We start from the raw sequence: 23220 nt of genomic DNA, 5'->3' as shown, positions 1-23220 counted from the left end.
CTCTATATGGTAATCGTTACTTTCGGTATTCGTAAGTAACGAGTACTTTGTAACGAATAGTTACTTTTTCAACATCACTACTTTGATGTCGTCTAGCCATCGTTTTTGTGGTCTTCCTCTACTAAGACTGTGTTCGCGAGGTCTCCAATGTGCAATGTTTCTCGTCCACCGGTCGTTGTTTTACCGTGTCACGTGTCCTACCCAGTTCCATTTCATTTGCGCAATTCTTCCAATTACATCTTCCACCTTCGTCCTTCTTCACACTTCCTCATTTCGTATATGTTCCATCAGAGATACTCCTAACATAGCTCGTTCGATCGCCCTCTGTGTCGTTCTCCATCTATTGGCTGATACCTCTGTAAGTGTCATGGTCTCCATTCCATAAGTCATAACTGGTAGAATACAACTGTTGAATACCCTTTTCTTTAGATTTATTGGTATCGTTTTGTTTTTTAACACACCAATGAGTCTTCCTACTGGTGCCCAATAGACGGGGCAGCATTAAACTTAGGAATTTTGTGCAGTAAGATAAATCGTCTTGCAAATTTTTGCTTTCGATTCGTGAGAGTGTCAAGCAATTTTGTGAACTAAATTGATCTCCGGCAAAAATGTTTGTGCATGAGAAAAAGCATCTTTAAAGTGTATCTCGAAGGGATGCAAAATAAAAAATTTAGGACTCAGGAAATATTGATGGAAATGAGTTAAATTTTTATACTTGGGGGTTTTGGAGGTCACTGAATACGAATTTCATGACGGCGATGGTGTCCGAGGTACCTGGTGCCCAGGGTGGAACTAGTCGCCTGGGACTACCGAATAATTCTCGGGACGATCGAATAATTCGCGAAATGAAGATTGGATCGAAAAATTGAAAAATACGTGTTCAATATTTTTTAAAAATCTATAGAATGACACTAAACACGACCACCCCACTCCACTCCCTGGAGGTGGGGTGTGGGCAACTTTAAAATCTTAAATAGAAACCCCATTTGTTATTGCAGATTTGGATTGCTTACGTAAAAGTAAACAACTCTTATTCAAGATATTTTTTAGAATTGTAGATAGATGGCGCTATAATCGGAAAAAACGATGTTTTCGTTGATACCATAGGTAAATCATAGAAACGGTCTAATATCCCGAGAAATACAATTCCAAATAAAAAACCAAAAAATACGTCTTTTATATTTTTTTAAGAACCTATCGAATAACATAAAACACGACCCTCCGCTCCACCCCTTGGAGGTGGGGTGGGGTGTAACTTTAAAATCTTACATAGGAGCTCTCATTTTTATTGCAGATTTGGATTCCTTACGTAAAAATAAGTAACTTTTATTCGAGACATTTTTTCGAATTATGGATAGATGGCGCTATAATCGGAAAAACACCATTTATTAACAATTCTAAAAAATGTTCCGAACAAATATTACTTATTTTTTTATGAGGAATCCAAATCTGCAATAAAACATGATTTCCATTTAAGATTTTAAAGTTAACCCCCACTCCACCTCCAGGGGGTGGAGTAAATACGTATTTTTTGGTCTTTTATTTGGAAGTGCATTTCTCGAGATATTAGATCGTTTCTATAATTTACCTGTGGTATCACGATAAATCGTTTTTTCCGATTATAGCGCCATCTATCCACAATTCCAAAATATTTCTCGAATAAAAGTTGCTTATTTTTACGTAAGCAATTCAAATCTGTAATAACAAATTGGGCGTTCCTGTTTAAGATTTTAAAGTTAACCGCACACTCCACCCCACTTCCAGGGGATGGAGTGGGGGGTCGTATTTAGTGTCATTCGATAGATTTTTGAAAAATATTAAACGCGTATTTTTCAGTTTTTCGATCCAAACTTCATTTCGCGATGGTCCCAGGCGACGAGCTCCACCCTGGGCACCAGGTACCTCGTAGTCCATCGCCGTCAAGAAATTTGTCTTCACTGTCCTTCAAAACCCCCAAATATAAAAATTGAACTCATTTCCTTCAATATTTCCTGAGTTCTAAATTTTTCATTTTCCATCATGCATGCACAAATTTTTTGGCCGAAGATCAATTTAGTTCACAAAATTGCTTGACACTCTCTCGAACTGAATACAAAAAATTGCAAGACGATTCATCTTATTGCACGAAATTCCTAGGTTTTGGGCTTTTAAGTGCTTCGTTGCTTCGTCTACAAGTCATTCGGATTCGTCTAGTTATCTCTGCCGTTTGATTCTGTTTGCCTAGTTTGACCTAAATATATTATATACTCTATTTGTACTGACTATGTTTATTTAATTTAAAAATAAAATAATTTTACCATAGTTTCAAAAAAATTCACAAAAATGTGCTTGAAATGTTGATTTCAAACCGTACTGCCCCCTTAATGAATAACAATTATTCTTTTTTTTATATTTTTTCTAAATAACTATAAAATATGTATAGTTTACAAAATAATATTAATTCAATTGATAAGTTGTTTATAGTTTTTTGACAATGTCTTCCTAAACATATCCAATTATACCTACTAAATAATTTAATCTGTTTATCCCTGTAATAAACGATATAATTTTGACAATATACCTTCCTAAACATATCTAATTATACCAAATAAGTTTATCTTTTTGACCTCGAATGAATTAATGTAGTTTATCTTTATTATTGCTCATTGCTGATTGCGAAGAACTATTTTGCCTTGGTAAAAAGTGTTGTATATCTAACTCACGGGAAGATATCATGATCACAAAGCAAATAATTATTTTTACTACTTGAATGTGATACAATTAAAATAAACCTATGATACACGTGCTTATTTTAGGACTAAACATACAAATGAATGACTTATACCTCACATTTTTGTTTTAATTTATAGTTGGCACTCATCCTTTATCATTATGTTGTTAATTGAAGTTCAAGGTATCAAACGGTTGCCAATGTGTTAGTTATCATACCATATTACAGCGGTTTTAGGAAATAAAAGACTAAAATTAGTCTATCAAGAACCACTTTTGTATATATTTTAAGTAACGAAAAGTTCCAATATTAAATTGGAGTTCAGCAAACGTGCCACCAAAATAAAAGAGATAATGCTGAATGAACAACAAGAATTTTCAACTTCAATATTTTGTTTTCAAATTTGTATCCGTGTTCCCAAAATGGTGCTTAAATTAGTTTTTTTAATTTCTCCTATCTGAGATCCTGTGAAAATTTTCAGGGCCCCGTAACAGGGCGCGCAACGCGTGTAAGGCAACCCCAAAAGGGCGTCAAAACGAAGGTTTGGTAAATAAGAAATATTTATTATAAATGAGATAAGCATTTTTTTATAATTTTAATTTTAATTTTTTCATGCACACCTAGAGAAATCTCAAAAATCAAATACTGTGTTATTACTGAAAAAATAATTAAAATCTTAACTTTAGCTATATTTTGTGTTAATAATTACTAGGTCGTATACGACCTAATAATAAGTATTTGGGGAGAAGAAAAAATGCCCGATGAATGGAAAACTGGATGAATATTTCCGATTCTTAAGAAAGGGGACACCACAAAATGTAACAACTATAGAGGAGTAACACTGTTAAACAGCTGCTACAAAATATTGACATCATTAATCAGACAAAAACTCTCAAAATACATTGAAACTAAAATAGGAGACTACCAGCACAGATTTAGAGAGGGAAGGTCAACAATAGACGCAGTTCACATAATCACACAGTTTTTTCATAGACTTCAAGCAAACCTTTGATAGCTTAAGAAGACCCGACCTAATAGAAGACATGAAAAACCTAGATATACCAATGAAACTTATAAAGCTTACGAAAATGACAATGAAAGAATCGACTGCAGCAATAATTACAGATAACGGAATCACCAAAAATATAGAAATAGCAAGTGGAGTACGACAAGGCGACTCTCTATCAACGTCACTATTTAATGTCGCTATAGAAGGAACAATAAGAGCTACAGAAATAAAAGCTACGATTATAACACCGACTAGGATTAATTAGCAGAAATCTAAACAGGTTATGCATAGGTAATGCCTTCCTTTAAAGGAAGAATTTACGAAGTTATGCAAAGAAGCATCCAAAAGAGGTTTAGAAAAAATCAAAACAAAACAAAATACCTAACATGCTCAAGAAAAAACCCAGTTAATGTGACAAGCTTAAATACTGGTGAATATGAATTTAAAAAAGTAGAACACTTTAAATAACTTGGAGTCTCAGTTAATGGAACTAATGATAGAAGCATCGTAATTAATGAAAGAATCCAGGCAGGAAGCAGAACCTACTGGAAATACAGTAACTTCCTCAGAGATAAGAAGCTTACTCAGAATACAAACCTCAACATTTACAAAGCAGCAATTAGATCAGTAATCAAATATGGTGCTGAAGTAATATGTCTGACACAGAAAGAGGAAGAAAGATTGAGGATCCTAGAAAGGAAAATAATTCGGAGGATAGCAGGACCACTAAACTTAGGTAATAATGAATTTAGAAAACTCATGAACCACAAAGTAAGAGAACTTCTGAAAGGAGAAGACATCGTCACTCAGATGGATGGGACATATAGAAAGGAGCAATCCAGAAGCCGTAATCAAGAAAATTTCCAAATGGAGACCTGTATCAGGCGCACCACGAAGGAGACCCAAAACTAGATGGGAGAACCAGATAGTCGAGGACCTTAAGAAGATGGGAGTCAGAGAATGGGTAACCATAAGCAAAAACAGGAACGAATGGAGGAAAATTGTAGAAGACGCCAAGTCACACAACCAATTGTAAAACCAAAATGTTAATGCGTATTGATTCACGGCGACAAACGAATCGGAAGAGCCCAAAGAGGGCGGCAATCACTCCGCTAGGAGTGTAGATGCCATGGTGATGAATTACTAGGTACTATTATTGTATTTTTAAAACAATATGTATAATATACAATTGAACGTGATATAAAATCACCCAAGAAAAAATTGAAGGCAATTAAAAAAATTAAACCTCAATTTTTGTCGATTGAAAATTATTTAAAAAACGACAGTACATACAATTAAACAACAATTTGAATCATAATGATTTAAAAGGAAGCGTTAAATAGACTCACTATACTCTAAAAATTGCACAGGTAATTTAAAACTGTAATAATAAACAAATAAAAAAAATAAAATCCGAAAGTAAATATTGAAACAGTCTTCCTAATATTTATATCGGCAGATTTAAAAATTATTCAGGTAGAGATATTGCAATGAGATGTGAGTGAGGAATTAAAATAAAAAAAAAATTAATTTGGTACGGATCTAAGGTAATTTATGGTTTAATTCAGAAACATAAAAATTGGCAAAGCATAATAAGCGGAGGTTGTTGTCAATAAATGAAAATTACCCTGGTGAAGGAGATGGTTTTTAAATTATTTCAACTTCACTCGCGGCCAATATACAGGTTGTCCAGAATCTCTCCCGACAAACGAAGACTGGAGATTCTTTAGATAATTTTAAGACACTTTAACCCAATTCACCTAGTCCGAAAATGCTTCCTAAGGGAGATAGAGCTCTTTGAAGATGGCGTCTTGGAATTAGTTTTTCTTAAATATCTCCAGAACACTACTATTTAGAAAAACGAAAACTGGTACACTTATTTATTTTACAGAGATAAATCATCTACATCAATTATGAATTTCTAATAGTAACGGTCATAGGCGCCCGTTCTGGGTAGGGCAACGGTTATTTTATCGTATAACTTTTTTATGTTTAACTTCTAAGCATATTTTATACTGGATTATTAAATTGTAAGGTATTCTAGAACTAAAAGGTACTCTGGCTTTAAGTCGGTAGGATACACGGTTTTCTAGAAAAATCGATTTGAAAATTTTTCGTTTGTTGAATATGAAAAAATAAATTCAGAAAAAAACTATTTAGAACAACGAAAACTGGTACGTTTATTTATCTTCTAGTACGTTTATTTATCTTCCAGGTTTAAAACTTAGTAGGACAAAAACAGAGTATTTGGAATGTTCATTTAAAGATGGAGTTACTACAAATAAAATGGTATCTTTGGATAGTGAACTGATTGTAAAAAGCAATAGTTTTAAGTACCTGGGATCGGTATTACAGAGTAATGGAGAAATAGATGGAGATGCATGCAACAGAATTAGGGCTGGATGGATGAAGTGGATAGAAGCGAGTGGTGTGTTGTGTGACAGAAAAATTCCAATGAAACTGAAGGGAAAATTCTATAAAACAGCCATAAGACCGGCTATGATGTACGGAACTGAATGTTGGGCAGTGAAGAAGAAAGAGGAACAACGAATGCATGTGGCGGAAATCAGAATGCTTAGATGGATGAGTGGAGTGACAAAGAACGAAAAATTAGAAATGAGTATATTTGGGGAAGTCTAGGTGTGGCACCAATTGATGCCAAAATGAGAGAGCATAGGTTAAGATGGTTTGGTCATGTTCAACGTCGAGACGTTAATCACCCAATACGAAGAATAGCTGAAGTGCAGATTCCTGGAAGGAGTAGGAGAGGAAGACCAAAGAAGACCTGGGGGGAGACGATAAGGCAGGACAAGTTGGTAAAGGGGATTGACATTGACATGACCCAAGATAGAACGATGTGGAGAAATGCAATTAGGGAAGCCGACCCCGCATAGGGATAAGGCAAAGAGAATGATGAGATAAATCGATTTCCTTAGTTGCGAAATTCTAGTACCAGTCATATGCGCCGGTTTGCATCTAAACATTCCGTATATGTATTTGGAACCTAGGAGTTTTCTATTGGTTCGTTGTAGCACGCGGTCATATTTTAACCAATAGGCGGCGAGGTCCCAAATGCATATACGGAATGTTATTCGGTTCCAAATTCATATACGAAATGTTAAATATTCGTACACCGAAAAAGATAAGTTTTTATTAGAGTCTGTTAAAAGGAGATTAATTTTAAAATACTTGTTGCTGTATTATTAAATAAAAATAAAACAATTATAGTATTTGGAATGTTATTTGGTGCGAAATTCATATACGGTATGTTAAATATTCGTAGAACAAAAAGACGATTTTTATTAAAGCCAGTTAAAATGAGACTGGTTTTTAATAGTATAATATACATTTTATATACATTTTATTATACATTTTATTATACATTTTTAATAGTATATTTAATGATGGTCATTATGAAGCGAGTATAAGGGATACGAAACGAGCCGCCTAGCGGCGAGTTTCGTATAGAGTACGAGCTTCATAATGATGAATAAATGCAAGTTGTATACACGATTTTTTCTATGATCGTTCACAAAAAAAATATATTCAACTTTATTAATTTTGTAACGCAAACAAATTAAGTAGTTTGTCAGTCTGATAGTTTGTTTACATATTGAGAACTGTCAAAGCGTATATATTTGACTCGCCATTGGTTACTGCGCGCGTGCCACCTTTATCGCGAATGTCATATCGCGATTCTATTGGTTAAAAATCTGTATCATATTGAAAATCTGTATCATAATGAAGTTCATTATGATACAGGTAGTGACATCATAATTGATTTATTATAGTATGAGAATAGAAAAATTATTGTTAATGTATTATTAAAGATCCATAAGGAAAAAGTTTTCCTGTAGTTGGCTGTATACCATATAATACGAAAAAAACGAATAAAGTCCTTTATAAAAGGTCTATATTTAAAATCCCTAAAAAGGGCTACATCACAGAACTAGTTTTCCATTGGTTGACCAATCATCATCAGTGCTTTCCAAAAATGAATATAACCTTATAAAATGGTGCAAAGGTTTTAAAATTTTGACTACGGTTAAAAAAAGTTGTACGTTATACTCACGTGATCTTACATGCTAACCACCAAAATATTTGTAATTATGTAATATATGTAAATAAAATTTGTAATAATATATTTTGGTGGTTAGCATGGTAAGGACAAGTGAGTAGGTATAACCTACGACTTTTTTTAAACGTAGTCAAAATTTTAAAACCTTTGCATCATTTTATCAGGTGATATTCATTTTAGGAAAGCACTAATCTGGCCACTGGTCAATCAATCTGAAACTAGTTCTGTGATGTAGCCCTTTTTAGGGATTTTAAATATAGACTTTTTATAAAGGACTTTATTCGTTTTTTTGTATTATATGGTATACAGCTAACTACAGGTAAACCTTTTTCCTTGTGGATCTTTAATAATACATTAACAATAATTTTTCTATTCTCATACTATAATACATCAATTATGATGTCACTACCTGTATCATAATGAACTTCATTATGATACATATTTTCATTAGGATACAGATTTTTAACCAATAGAATCGCGATATGACATTAGCGATAAAGGTGGCACACGCGCAGTAACCAATGGCGAATCAAATACATACTCTTTGACAGTTCTCAATATGTAAAGAAACTGTCACACTGACAAACTACTTAATTTGTTTGCGTTACAAAATTAATAATTTGAATATATTTTTTTGTGAATGATCATAGAAAAAATCGTGTAAACAACTTGCATTTAATTATCATTATGAAGCTCGTACTCTATACGAAACTCGCCGCTAGGCGGCTCGTTTCGTATCCCTTATACTCGCTTCATAATGACCATTATTAAATGCTCGTTGCATAATATACTATTAAAACCCAGTCTCATTTTAATTGGCATTAATAAAAATCGTCTTTTTGTTCTACGAATATTTAACATACCGTATATGAATTTCGCACCAAATAACATTCCAAATACTATAATTGTTTTATTTTTATTTAATGATACAGTAACAAGTATTTTAAAATTAATCTCCTTTTAACAGACTCTAATAAAAACTTATCTTTTTCGGTGTACGAATATTTAACATTCCGTATATGAATTTGGAACCGAATAACATTCCGTATATGCGTTTGGGACCTCGCCGCCTATTAGTTAAAATATGACCGCGTGCTGCAACGAACCAATAGAAAACTCCTAGGTTCCAAATACATATACGGAATGTTTAGATGTCCCCGGTTTTGGGTAGGTCAACGGTTATTTTATCGCATAACATTTTTGTCTTAAATTTTTAAGCATTTTTGACACTTGATGATTAAATTATGAGGTATTCCAGTACTAAAAGTTACTTTTGCTTTAAGCCGGTAAAATACAGCGTCTTTTTTAAAAAAATTTCAAATTTTTTTGTTAAAAATTTTCAAATTCCAAAAAAGGAATCAACTTTATTCTGAGCGTATCTTGCCTACTTTTTATGCTAGAAAGTACAAAAAACAAGAATAATGCTTTTTTAAAGATTTAAAAAGGTTATGATTAGTTTTCCATGAAAAGTGCTTCATTTTTTGATTATTTCACGTTAAGATATTCGATTTGGAATTTGACGAATAAGAACCTACTTTTCATTAGCTACAACTCTGCTTCTACTGGGTCTACAGATTGCACACATACACCATTTTTTCAAAAGCTATATTTTTACTAAGAATATTTTTTTCTATGTAGATAAGGACACACCCTTAAACTTGATAAAAATAATAAATTTAAAGATAAAACCCATAACTAAATTAAAATTCATGGTGACGTTTCAATTATTACTTTAATCATCGTCAGAATAATAAGCTTCTTGAGCGGATGCTTTAAAATAATTTTAAAGGAACAAACATAATTAATGAAAACGTAAAAAATGACATTGACAATCATTGGGTTAAGTTAATAATTTCAAACACGCCATGTTTTGTTGCGTGTTTAAGGGTGGCTTCAAAAGAAATATGGATAATGCCTCCTTGATGCTGAGTTCTGTTGGAGAACTTGCATGACCAATGATTGAGAAGTCCTTACGACTAATAGTGTGGTCAGAATCAGTCATATGTTGGAATACTGCTGAATTTGGAACTGTTCTTGATCGTCTTCCTAAGTGAGGAGTGATACCTAAGTGTTCGCAACATCTGACATTAAAGTGACGTCGAGTCTTCCCGACGTACGTAGCTGTACAGCTACTACATTTGAATTGGTATATAATGTTAGATGCGAGATCACTAGGAATCATGTCTTTCACATGGAAACGAGATCCTATCCTTTCCAAAGTCGTGAAAGCAAATCTTAATTCTATAGAGGGAAATGCTTTTTTAATTATTCTACGGATGTTGCGTCGGATTTGTAAGCTGTGGTAACCAGTATATGGAAGTTTGATATAGATCTTTTCTTTGATTTCTTCTACTTTGTTGTTTGGTTGGAATTTGTTATTGAAAAAACGTCTGATGTATCTTTCTAAGAAGTTCAACGAAAAACCATTTTTACTTAAGATCATCTTTATGTTTTCTAATTCTTCATGTAGGAATTGCCAGGTTGAACAGATAGTGAAAGCGCGGTGAACAAGTATATTGATTAAACTTGTTTTGTATTTGTTGGGAATGAAGCTATCTGCGTTTATATACAGGCCGGTGAAGGTTGGTTTTCTGTATATTGAAGTGGAAAAACCTGAAGGTGATCTGAATATGTTAATTCCTAAGAAGGGCAGATTTCCATTGATTTCAATTTCACTAGTAAATTTCATATTGTGGTGTTTCTGGTTCAGATAATCTAAAAAATGTTGAATGTGATCGGTATGTTTGAAGATGAGAAAAATATCATCCACGTATCGTCTATAAAGAAGTGGCTTAAAATCAATTGGACAGTCAGCTAACCATGTTTTCTCATGGTGACATAGAAAAGTGTTCGCGAAAACTGACATTATCCGGCCTGATAAAGGCAACGGAATAGTCATTTTAGATCGCTTAAATTACGTAGAAAAATTAAACAACATTCTATCGGATAATACAAAATTTATTAACATACCATTTAATAACCTATTTAAATTAATGTTATCATTTGAAGACAATTTCCGGAAAAAACTTAAAAATTGTTCTTCCAAAATATTCAAAGAAACTGCTCCCACTGGTTCACAACTTGGACGTTTATACGGAGTCCCAAAAGTGCACAAAACTGGTGGCCCTCTAAGACCGATTCTCAGCTCCATCAATACTCCAAACTATCTGTTAGCTAAATATCTTGTCCCACACCTTCAAATACTAACAGAAAACGAATTCACAGTAAAAGATACATTTTCATTTGCGAAGGAAATTACCAACCAAGACAGACACAAAGATGGAATTATGGTCAGTTTCGACGTTGAAAGTCTGTTTACAAACGTTCCCTTAGATGAAACCATCAACATAATAATACATTCACTTTTCCCAAGTTCCAATTCAAGCTTTTTATGAATGAAGCAGTCAAAATTTAAAGATCTACTGACATTAGCTGCCAAAGAATGTCTATTCAGTTTTGACGGAAAAGTGTATAGACAAATAGATGGCGTTGCAATGGGCTCTCCTTTAGGACCAGTTTTCGCGAACACTTTTCTATGTCACCATGAGAAAACATGGTTAGCTGACTGTCCAATTGATTTTAAGCCACTTCTTTATAGACGATACGTGGATGATATTTTTCTCATCTTCAAACATACCGATCACATTCAACATTTTTTAGATTATCTGAACCAGAAACACCACAATATGAAATTTACTAGTGAAATTGAAATCAATGGAAATCTGCCCTTCTTAGGAATTAACATATTCAGATCACCTTCAGGTTTTTCCACTTCAATATACAGAAAACCAACCTTCACCGGCCTGTATATAAACGCAGATAGCTTCATTCCCAACAAATACAAAACAAGTTTAATCAATATACTTGTTCACCGCGCTTTCACTATCTGTTCAACCTGGCAATTCCTACATGAAGAATTAGAAAACATAAAGATGATCTTAAGTAAAAATGGTTTTTCGTTGAACTTCTTAGAAAGATACATCAGACGTTTTTTCAATAACAAATTCCAACCAAACAACAAAGTAGAAGAAATCAAAGAAAAGATCTATATCAAACTTCCATATACTGGTTACCACAGCTTACAAATCCGACGCAACATCCGTAGAATAATTAAAAAAGCATTTCCCTCTATAGAATTAAGATTTGCTTTCACGACTTTGGAAAGGATAGGATCTCGTTTCCATGTGAAAGACATGATTCCTAGTGATCTCGCATCTAACATTATATACCAATTCAAATGTAGTAGCTGTACAGCTACGTACGTCGGGAAGACTCGACGTCACTTTAATGTCAGATGTTGCGAACACTTAGGTATCACTCCTCACTTAGGAAGACGATCAAGAACAGTTCCAAATTCAGCAGTATTCCAACATATGACTGATTCTGACCACACTATTAGTCGTAAGGACTTCTCAATCATTGGTCATGCAAGTTCTCCAACAGAACTCAGCATCAAGGAGGCATTATCCATATTTCTTTTGAAGCCACCCTTAAACACGCAACAAAACATGGCGTGTTTGAAATTATTAACTTAACCCAATGATTGTCAATGTCATTTTTTACGTTTTCATTAATTATGTTTGTTCCTTTAAAATTATTTTAAAGCATCCGCTCAAGAAGCTTATTATTCTGACGATGATTAAAGTAATAATTGAAACGTCACCATGAATTTTAATTTAGTTATGGGTTTTATCTTTAAATTTATTATTTTTATCAAATATTTTTTTCGATAAAATACTTACTTTCTGAGTTATTTGGAAAAACCGTCTAAAAACGTGTTTTTTTTTGTTGAAAAATGAACATATTCACTTGCAAATAACTCGAAATGTATTGACTTGATGAAAAAACTCTATTGAACAAAAGTTGCTTAGAATTAGTCAGTTTATCCACTTCCGGACGTACTTTGACGGTATATTTTTTCACCCCCGAGAAGGGGTGGACTCGACCTTAGAGCAAAAACACCCATCGGCACAATATCACTTTTTTCTTTGAGATGTTATAATATGTATGCCAAATTTCATGTCAATCCAAGCTCTTCTTTCAAATCAAAAGATTCTTTAAAATCCGGAGGTTTTGCAATATTTTACCGTGAGTGAATGGACTATATAAGGCCCATCGGTGGGTACAAATTGAAAAAAAAAACGTACCATACCAAAATAATTACCAGCGTCTAATCAAAATTTGCTTGCAAAATTGATTACCAAATTGAGGGAATGATTAGAACATGGAATATAAAAATGCCTTTGAAGATAACTGCTTAATTTGTCTTGAAGTCGATTGTATTTTCCTGATATTTGACAGAAGACAAAGCAAACAACTGAGTTTGATTGAAAATCATAAATTAACCATTCTCTTTTTTTTTGTCTCAGTTAGTCCTCTTTGATTTATTTTACATTTTTTTTAATTACTGCTTAAATAATTCAATATTAATTAGTGCATTTGAGCGGGAATGCGGGCCCCATCAAGTGCCCGGGCCCTAGGCGGCCGCCTAGCACGCTCAATGGTTAATCCGGCGCTGCTTTTAACGAGTCTGCTGTCCTCCATTCTCATTATACTTTATATGTTCGTTCCAATATCTTCGTCTCTGTCTGACCCACCTTCCTATCTTCTGTATTCCACAGTTTTGTCTAATGTCTTCACTTGTTATTCTGTCACGTAGAGTTTTGCCTTGTATACTTCTTAGTGTTCTCATTTCAACTGTTCTCATCAATTTTGTAACGTTCTATTTGTGTCTGGTCTTGTTTCTGCCGCATATGTTATAATAGGTCTTATTGTTTTTTTTTATATATCGTCGCCTTAGTACTATAACTTGATAACTCCAAAATTGACGTTTTTGAGATAACTAGTTCACAAGATGTATTTTATTTGCCTCCATATTGTGTAAAAACTTGATAACTCACTTCAAACGGGTTAAGTATTTATTTATGATTGACGAAAGTTGATAAAACTCAAATGCCACTAATATTCAGTGCTAAAACTTGACAAGATAAGTTATCAAGCTATTATTTAATCGAAATAATCGTGAATACGACATACACTGAATGCTATAACTAGATAACTCGAGTTATCTAGTTTTAGCACGTGTTTCTCTGAAACCATTGAACTTACCACATAATTGCTATCTATTTATTCGGTTGATTTTAATGCAAGAATTCAAGAATTGTTAGCACATCAGGCAACCCCCATGGCAGAGGGCTAATTTTCAACAAAATAATGTTTAAAATATTAGTTGTGTTAAAAAGTTCACTTATATGCGACTTAGCACAACATGCGACATTACCAAATGTTAACATTATGGTAGTGCTAAAAGTTGATAACTTTAATTTTTCATGTTTTTTTCCATATTGGAAAACAAATTTACACCATATTCCCAAATAGATCAGTTGCCAAAAAGTTAAGGAACAATATTTTAGAGCCGCAGAGTGAATTCCGTATTTACCAACATCATGGTAGCAGCACAAATATCTTTTAAATCTTTAAACTCGTTTATCTCAAAACTATTTCGAGTTATCAAGTTATAGTATTAAGGCGACGATATATTGACTTTGCATTCGATTTCATTTAGAAGTGGAAGATCATGTAACGATGCAGTTTTTGTGATAAGGCAAATAGCGGAGAAATCATTAGAATATAACAAACCAGCCTTTTTCTGTTTCATAGACCTAGAGAAAGCGTTTGATAGAATCCAATTAAAAGATGTGATACACCTTCTATATGAGAAAAATTTACCACTGGATATCATAAAACTGATAGAAAACATATATGTAAGAAATAAAATAGAGATGAAAGTCAATGGAATAATAACAGAACCCATAGAAACAAACACAGGAATCCGGCAAGGAGATTCACTAAGCCCTCTACTGTTTAACATAATATTGGATGTAATAATAAAACAAGTGAAGAAAAAAAGAGGGTACAAAATGGGCAATAGAGAGATAAAAATACTCTGTTACGCTGATGACACCGTGTTAGTAGCAGAGTGCGAAGACGACCTACAAAGATTATTGCACGAGTTCAACATTAACGCAAAAGAAATGAATATGAAAATATCAGTCCAAAAAACAAAAAGTAATGGCCAAAAAACCAATAAGATGCAAATTGGAGTTAGACAATCAAATTATACAACAAGTAATGACTTGCAAATATCTGGGAATTAATCTATCAGCCGACAACAATATCGAAGAAGAGGTAAAAGACCAAATAATTAAAGCCAGTAGAACGGCCGGGTGCCTAAACGACACAATTTGGAAAAACAAACACCTAAGATTGGAAACAAAGGCCCGAATATATAAGTCAGTTATTAGGCCAGTTATGACTTACGCGGCCGAAACAAGACCAGATACAAGCAAAACACGAAGACATCTGGAAACCAACGAAATGAAGATCTTAAGAAGGATTGCTGGAAAAGGACTACAGGATAGGGTAAGAAGTGAGGAAATCAGACGCATATGTGGAGTAGACAATATAAATACCTGGGTAAAGAACAGAAAAGAAGAATGGAATGAGCACATAAGCAGGATGTCTGAATCAAGGATAGTAAGAATAGCCAGGGACAAGTCACCGTTAGGCAGGAGAAGTATAGGACGCCCAAGGAAAAGATGGAATGACAACTTAGGGGCAGAATGAAAGGCACCGTTGAAGAAAAACAGGCAGTACTGCCTATATAAAAGAAGAAGAAGAAGAAGAAGAAGAAGAAGAAGAAGAAGACTTTGCATTCAATATTTAGATATTTGTTTTCCATACGATTTCTTTCAGGCATCCCGTGATTCCAGCTGCTTTCATTGTTTGTTCTCTGACGTCTTTTGAGAGATTTCTATAGCTTGTTATTTCCGCTCCAAGATATTTGAAGTGATTCACCTGTTCTACAGTTTTGGAGTCAATTTCTAATTTGCATCTTATCGGTTCTTTGGAAATTACTAGCACTTAGTCTTTTCGGTGTTGATGAGCATATTTATTTCTTTAGCTTTAGTATTAAATGCGTGCAGTAGCCTTTGGGGATTGTCTTCAGAATCGGCGATACGGACAGCATCGTTAGCGTAGCAAACGACTCCAAAGAATGTGTTACCCGTCTTAAATCCAACTGTTCTGGGAAGGTTTTCTATTATTTTGTCCAGAGACTATTTTACTTCAAATCAGGCCCGAGGCACTACACAATTTTCGGGCCCCTAAATATAATCGAATAATAATATAAACTTTTTTAAATGTATTAATTATTTAATAGAAATATAGTTGCACCAGAAATTATTAACAATAAATTATGTAATTATAAACTATAAATTAATATTAACAATAAATATAATTTATATTTAAACAATTAAACATTGTTTAAATATTATATTTGATAAATGACATAATATAATATTATGTAATTTCCTTTTGTAAATAATTTGGTTCTTCAACCATAACATGATAGACACTTTCTTGGACAAAAATTTAATGGTTACTATTTTTACTTGAAGAACGTTTCTCCGATGTTCCTTTTCTTCTAAATAACTTTTTTCCATTAATGTTACAATTTGTCCTGCTGTACTACTTCTCTAGACTAACGTACCTACCAATTGATGAAAAATATTCGGGAGACCGCTCATGTTTCATGTTGAATAACTGTCCTATTGATATTTTTCCAGTCATTATACCCATCGGAAGTTAGAAGAACAATTTTCGTAACAAACGTAACAATAAACACGGCTACATGTAGGACTGTACTCTAACCGCTCGCGAAGAATTTTCTCACCATTAGCTTTCGTTTTATAAAAAAATCGCACTTTGCAAATCTCTGGTTTTATTATTATCCAATTCTATGACACACTCACTAAATGACACAAATGTCACAAAATGTCACAAAAATTGACGTGTTTTTTTAATTTTGAAGAAGCTGTTGGTTTCTGAGTTTCTTGGGGGGTCAAATTATCGTTGGAACAGACTGTGTAGAAGATATTATAATATAGAGTATATTATTTACATAAAAAGTATTGCGAATTGATAAAAAGAAGCGAAATATTGCGCTAAACTAGCAGTTCTGCCAGTGGAGTAGAATTTGGGAAGGGCCAACCATTCACTGTCCCCTGTCGTACGCCTCTGGTAGTAGCCAGAAACATATGTTTATCATAATTTAGTAGGGTGTACAGTACCTACACTTTGTGCCAAGTATGACGGGAATACGTTAAATAGTTTAACAGTACTGCGTAAAAATAGTGATTAAATTTTTAAGTAAAACACCCTCAGTAGAGTCACATTTTATTTAAGTGATTTGGGTAAAAACTTAATATTTTGAGGTCTAGAATCTACAACTCGGAGATTGGACATTCTTAATGAATCACCCTATATATACAATACAGGAATATTAAAACTTACCTCATTGTCGTTAAAACCGAAATCTCTCCGAAGGGAATATTCAGCTGGTGCTGTATATGCAGTGGAGTATCCTATGATTAAAGAAACCCATGATACAGCAATTGCAGCAAACAACTGAAAATGAAATTAAAATATTATCTAATCTAAATAAATATATACGAGTAAGTGTCAGTAGCTCAGCAAGAGTTCTGAGAGAGTAGCAGACCAAGATCGATGACTAAGATCGATTCAGTATATTGTTGCCAAAAATAGCGTGAGACTTAGCGATTTTGTCCATATGGGTAGAAGACTAAGTGAGAACAAAAGAAAAGAGATGCCTAACTAGCCTAATGCGCTATCTATCCTCCCCACGTTTGTACACTCTCAAAACTTTTAGAGTTTTAGCTTAATTTGTAAAGGAACTTCTCAAATTAATGGAAACAATGTTTGAGGAATTTTGAAAATGTTTGTTTATTTTTAACTTATTTAATATTTACTCTATTTGGAGTACGAAGGGAACGATTCTCGCTGGAAATTTACCGCGCTGAGCAGATGGGACGTGAATTGTAAATTGTAAAGTTCCCTCGGATGGTGTAACCAGAGAAGGTTTCCATTACTGTCAATCTGGTAGGATGTAGAATAATATTTTAAATATTGTTTATGTGCTATTAGATTGAAAACTTAGTCTTTTTTCTAGCAGATGTCGCTAGGCCATCTCTGCCATTTCGTTCTTTGCAATCCGTGACTGCACACGGAGTTTTATCCTGGTTCAGTCAGAGAGAAGAGCGTACGTATCTCCTGATGAGGGGCTAAAAAGCCCCGAAACCGGTAGAGATACTTGCTGTACTGTCTGATTGAACTAGAATGTGATAAGGCTGCAGTTTCGGGTTGCAACTGAATTTTGAAAATGTTTATTCATTTTTAAGGAAACAATATTCAAAATTACTTATGTGTTGTAGGAAAATATAAGTAGTATCTGAAAAATGTGTTGTGACGGAAACGAACACACGAAAACGTGACAGCTGACATGTGTCATACGTCAGCTGTCACTTTTAAAAATGTGGAACATTTAGGCGAGCACATCGTGTTTCAGTCTGCTGTCAGTTCATTCTGCCGGTTGCTCGTTGCTCCCACGTTAGTTGGTAGGTTCTTAACCTCACCAGGATCAAATTTTTAATGTGTTTGTTGTGTGAAAATCCCACGTGCTGTTCTAGATGTTTTTTAATTTTTTTACAATTTTTTACATATAAAAATTTCAATCTCGGACCAAGTTTTAAAACTACATAAGGATTTTTTTCAATTTAAAAAATGGGATCCCTCTTTTTAGTATTACTTTACCTTTTATTTGACGTAGGTAATTAAACGCTGTACAATTTAAAATTAGTTAAGGAGAAATGAGAAGTCCCAGATCTATAGACTAGGTGCCGGTGTAGGTGAAATTTGCTAATCATTTTAGACAGGCACGATAAGACCCTATAACTTAAATAGTAGAACCTAAAATAAAACGTATGAACACTGTCCCGTCAGTTTTTAGTGGCACATGCGTCGACAGTGGCGTATCAAACTTTCCACTTATGGACGAGCTAAATAAATTAAAAGGTACCCTCCCTCACTCCCAGAATTCATTTTTTTTTTCATTTTTTTAAGTTCTATGTGATTAAAAAATAAGACTCAGCGTAATTTTAACCCACTACCCCCTTCCTACTTCCCCCACCATCAAAAACTTTATTTTTGGTATTTATTTTTTTAGGTGTGATGAAATCAATTTAATACTTTCAAAAAATTCATAGGCGTATTTGATGCTTTTACAAAACATATCTATTTTTTATAGATCCGTAGGTTGAGTGTACATAACCTCAAAAAATTCTTAAAATTTTTTTTTTGGGAAAAAGCGTATAACTTTTTTTGGAGATAATTGAATATCTAATTTTTTTCTGTTTTGTGTATTTTATCAAACACTATGTTTTTAATTTTTTTTCAGATTTTTCCGTAAGGTTCGCCACCTTCAAAAATACAAAAAACTGTTTTTTATGGGGGTTTCGGGCGTTTGAACGTGTTTCTCCCATTTTTAAATATTATAAAGAACTCAGTTACTTGAATTTACAAATATAACCTATAAAAAGAACATTGATTTGATCTAGTTTGAAGTCTATAAACTAGAACCAATACCCAAAAAACAGTTTTTTGGATTTTTGGGGGTGGCGAACCTTACGGAAAAATCTGAAAAAAATTTAAAACATACTGTTTTATAAAATACATAAAATAAAAAATAAATTAGACCTCCAGAAATCTCTAAAAAAAAGTTAAACGCTTTTTTCCAAATAAAAAAATTTTGAAAAATTTTTGGGGGTTATGTACACTCAAGCTACGGATCTATAAAAAATAGACATGTTTTGTAAAAGCATCAACTACGCCTATGAATTTTTTGAAATTGTTAAATTGAATGCGTCCTACCTAAAAAAAATAAAAACGAAAAATGAAATTTTGGATGGTGGGGGAAGAGGGAAGGGGGTGGTGGATTAAAATTAGACTGAGTCTTATTTTCTAATCACATATAACTTAAAAAATGAAAAACATTGAATTCTGGGAGTGAGAGAGGGTACCTTTTAATTTATTTATCCCGTCCATAAGTGGAAAGTTTGATGCGCCACTGTCGACGCATGTGCCACTAAAAAGTGACGGCATAGTGTCCATACGTTTTCTTTTAAGTTCTACTATTTAAGTTATGTGTCCCAGTACTCGGGACATGAACAACAAGGTCAATATGGAGTTGCTTGCATAATTATGGGAAAAATAAAAAATAACATTATGCAATTTAAACCAAAAAATGAACGTATGGCTTACCTGAGAATTAACGCCAAACCATTTAATATATCAATCATAAACATATATGCCCCAACTGAAAGTGCTTCTGCGGAAGAAAAAGACAAATTGTATGAGGAACTCGAACGAGAAATGAATAATATACCTAGAGAATACACAATACTGGTAATGGGAGATTTTAATGCCCAAATAGGGAAAGAAGACTACATTAATCAAGTAGCATTTAAGCACACAATACACGAAAAAACTAATGACAACGGTCAACGATTATGTAACCTAGCAGCTAGTACCAATATGATTATCGTTAGTACAAAATTCGAGCATCCTAAATACCATATAGTGACGTGGAAACATGGTCACAAATAGACCATATACTGATTACAAGAAGGAAGCAAACATCGGCAACAGACGTGAGAACCTACAGAGGTGCACATGCAGACACATACCATTTTATGGTGACTGCAAAGGTAAGACAAAAAGTCAAAAGAACTTCAAAAAACACGACAACAAAAAATAAATGGCACGTAGAAAAACTGAATGCTCCAGATATAATGATTAAGTATGCTGATGACATGAATAAAAAACTGAAGGAACAATCTAATCCTACAAAGGATATAGAAACAGAATGGAGAAATATAAAAAAATGTATAAATGAAACAGCGGAAGTACATATATAGATAAAAAGAAACAAAATAACAAGAATGGTATAACGAAGAATGCCATAACATGCTAAAAAAAGAAGGTAGAAATGAGACAAATGTGGATAAGAACAAATAGACAGGATTATAAGGAAGAATGCAATAGAATAAGGAATGAATGTAAGAAAAAATAAGGAAAATTAGACTTGACTGGTTGGATGATAAGATAAAAGAAATATAAAAAAAGTAAGAACAGAAACACAAAAGAACTCTATAAGAAAATTAGTGAGCAGAGCAAAACCTTTAAAGGAAAGATAAAAGACATAAAAGATAAAAATGGAAAAGTATCAGAAAACGATGAAGAGTATAAAGAAATTTGGACTAACTATTTTAAAGAATTATTAACAGAACAAGAAGATCAAGACCTAAATGAAAACATAGAAGAAGAGACAATGATGTCAGGAAACCAGCTAGAAAGACCAACAAAAGAGGAAGTTGAGGAGATTATTAATAGCAGCCGTAATGGTTAAGCCTCAAGATCGGACTTTATCAATATGGAGCTTATAAAATATGGTGCTGAAGAATTAAAAGATAAATTATACAATTTAATAAAAGACATATGGGACGAAGAAAAAATGCAGGAAGAATGGTACAAACGACAAATTATCACGATTCATAAAAAAGGAGATCAAGAGATGTGTAATAACTACAAAGGACTGACGCTCTTAAACACAGCACATAAAATTATGTCCGCCTTAATACAACGAAGACTGACCGAAGCTACCACGAATATCATAGTTAAAGGAAAACCATTTGTTAAAGGAAAGTCTACAACAGATGCCATACATACGGTTAAACAAATTATGGAAAAAGCTCATGGATATAAGATAGAAATTGAACTGCTTTTTATAGATTTTCAGCAAGCATTTGATACAATAAAAAGGTCAAAATTAATGGTAGCTCTGAAAGAAATGGGAATACGAAATAAATTAAGAAGATTAATACAAATGACAATGAGTAGAACTGTAGTTAGTATAAAAACTCAAGTAGGCGACACAGAAGAATTTGTCATCAATAAAGGGGTGAGACAAGGAGATTATTAGCAACTCTGTTTAATCTTGCCCTAGAATACATCGTCAGGAAGATCAACAAAGGCACCCTCCGAACGAGAGAAGGACAAAATAAAAGCATACGCTGATGATATTGTTCTAATAACAAAAAATAGAAAAACAATGGAACAAATGTTAAACGAAATGGTAACAGAAGGAAAAGTAATGGGATTAAAAATAAACCAAGAAAAAACCAATATAATGAGATTTGACAAAAACTTTAAAAACAGAAAGGTTAGAGTAGGAGAATACACTTTTGAAGAAGTCGAAAAATTTAAATATTTAGGAATATTAATAACAAACAATGGAGAAAGAGAAACCGAAATCAAAGAAAGAATTATTACAGCAAATAAGAGCTTCCATGCAAATAAAAAATTACTTAAAAATAAGTTATTGAGTACGAAATCAAAAATGAAAGTATACAAAACAATAATTCGACCGACGATGATGTATGCAGCCGAAACCCGTGACCCATGACAAAAAAAAAACAAGAGGAAACCTTAGAATACAAGAAAGAAAAATACTAAGAGCAATATTAGGACCAATAAAAATAAATTACAATGAATTTAGACAAAGAACGAACCTTGAGCTACTGAAAGAAATTAAGGAGGATATAGTGTGTAAAATAAAACAGCAAAGAGCAAAATGACTAGGACACATATGGAGATCCGGATCAACTACGACGATATTCTCAATATTGGAATGAACACCAGCTGGCAAAAGAAGACGTGGAAGACCAAGATCTACATGGTTACAAGAAGTAGTAAGTGATCTCAACAAGGCGGGCATACGACATTGGAAAGAAAAAACCAGAGACAGGAGAGAGTGGATAAAAATAACCGAGAAAACTAAATAACGAACATGAGGACTGATCTACCTCAAAACATAGATCTAGAGAGCTAAAGCGGCGTAACCCCTAAAGGGGTGTTTAGCCACTATGTATATATATTTAAGTTATATCTTATCGTGCCTAAAATGATTAGCAAATTTCACCGATAACGGCTCTTAGTCTACTAAACAATAAATCTGAAACTTCTCCACTTTCCACTTTCTGGTAACATCCTTAATCTCTGCCTTTTACCATTTATAAGTCAAGGAGACGATGAATAAAGAAGACGAAAGGGACTCTAAAAGATGCAGTCACATTCCGTCTATTCGTCGAGGAAAAATTCCAACGAAAGTTGATTCCTTATACTCAAAATATGAGTAAAACTAAAAATTAAAAAACAGCTTATGTCTCAATTCGGTTCAGAGGTGATGTACCATCCCGATACACACGTTTCTGGCTCTCCAGATGTCTTCAGTGGGGCTACATGAACACCTCGACACGAAACCAAGCAGTCTATTAAGCAGAACTATGAAAATAGTTCTGCGTATCGAACGCTCGGTAGCGACATCTCTCTCATTTCTCTTTAATAAATGTTAATAAATAAGCAAATAAATAAAAATTGAAAAATCCAACACATTCGTCAAAGAAAAGCGTGGCGCGTCCCCATCGAATAAACGGTTTTCGCACCACG

General features: G+C 33.5%; 1 protein-coding gene across 3 annotated transcripts in view; it reads right to left on the bottom strand.

Annotated features, from left to right (window-relative positions):
* Positions 1 to 23220, bottom strand: part of LOC114337497 (facilitated trehalose transporter Tret1) — a 283346-nt gene that overhangs the window by 23579 nt on the left and 236547 nt on the right. For all 3 annotated transcript variants that reach the window (XM_050663429.1, XM_028287950.2, XM_028287951.2), the window contains one exon: positions 17152 to 17265. In XM_050663429.1, coding sequence (XP_050519386.1) covers positions 17152 to 17265 — 114 coding nt within the window. The remainder of the gene's footprint in view (positions 1 to 17151; positions 17266 to 23220) is intronic.

This window comes from Diabrotica virgifera, chromosome 10 (assembly GCF_917563875.1).
Source record: "Diabrotica virgifera virgifera chromosome 10, PGI_DIABVI_V3a".
NCBI lineage: Eukaryota > Metazoa > Arthropoda > Insecta > Coleoptera > Chrysomelidae > Diabrotica > Diabrotica virgifera.
Note: the sequence above shows the minus strand (reverse complement) of the source record. Positions and strands in the feature narration are given on the sequence as shown.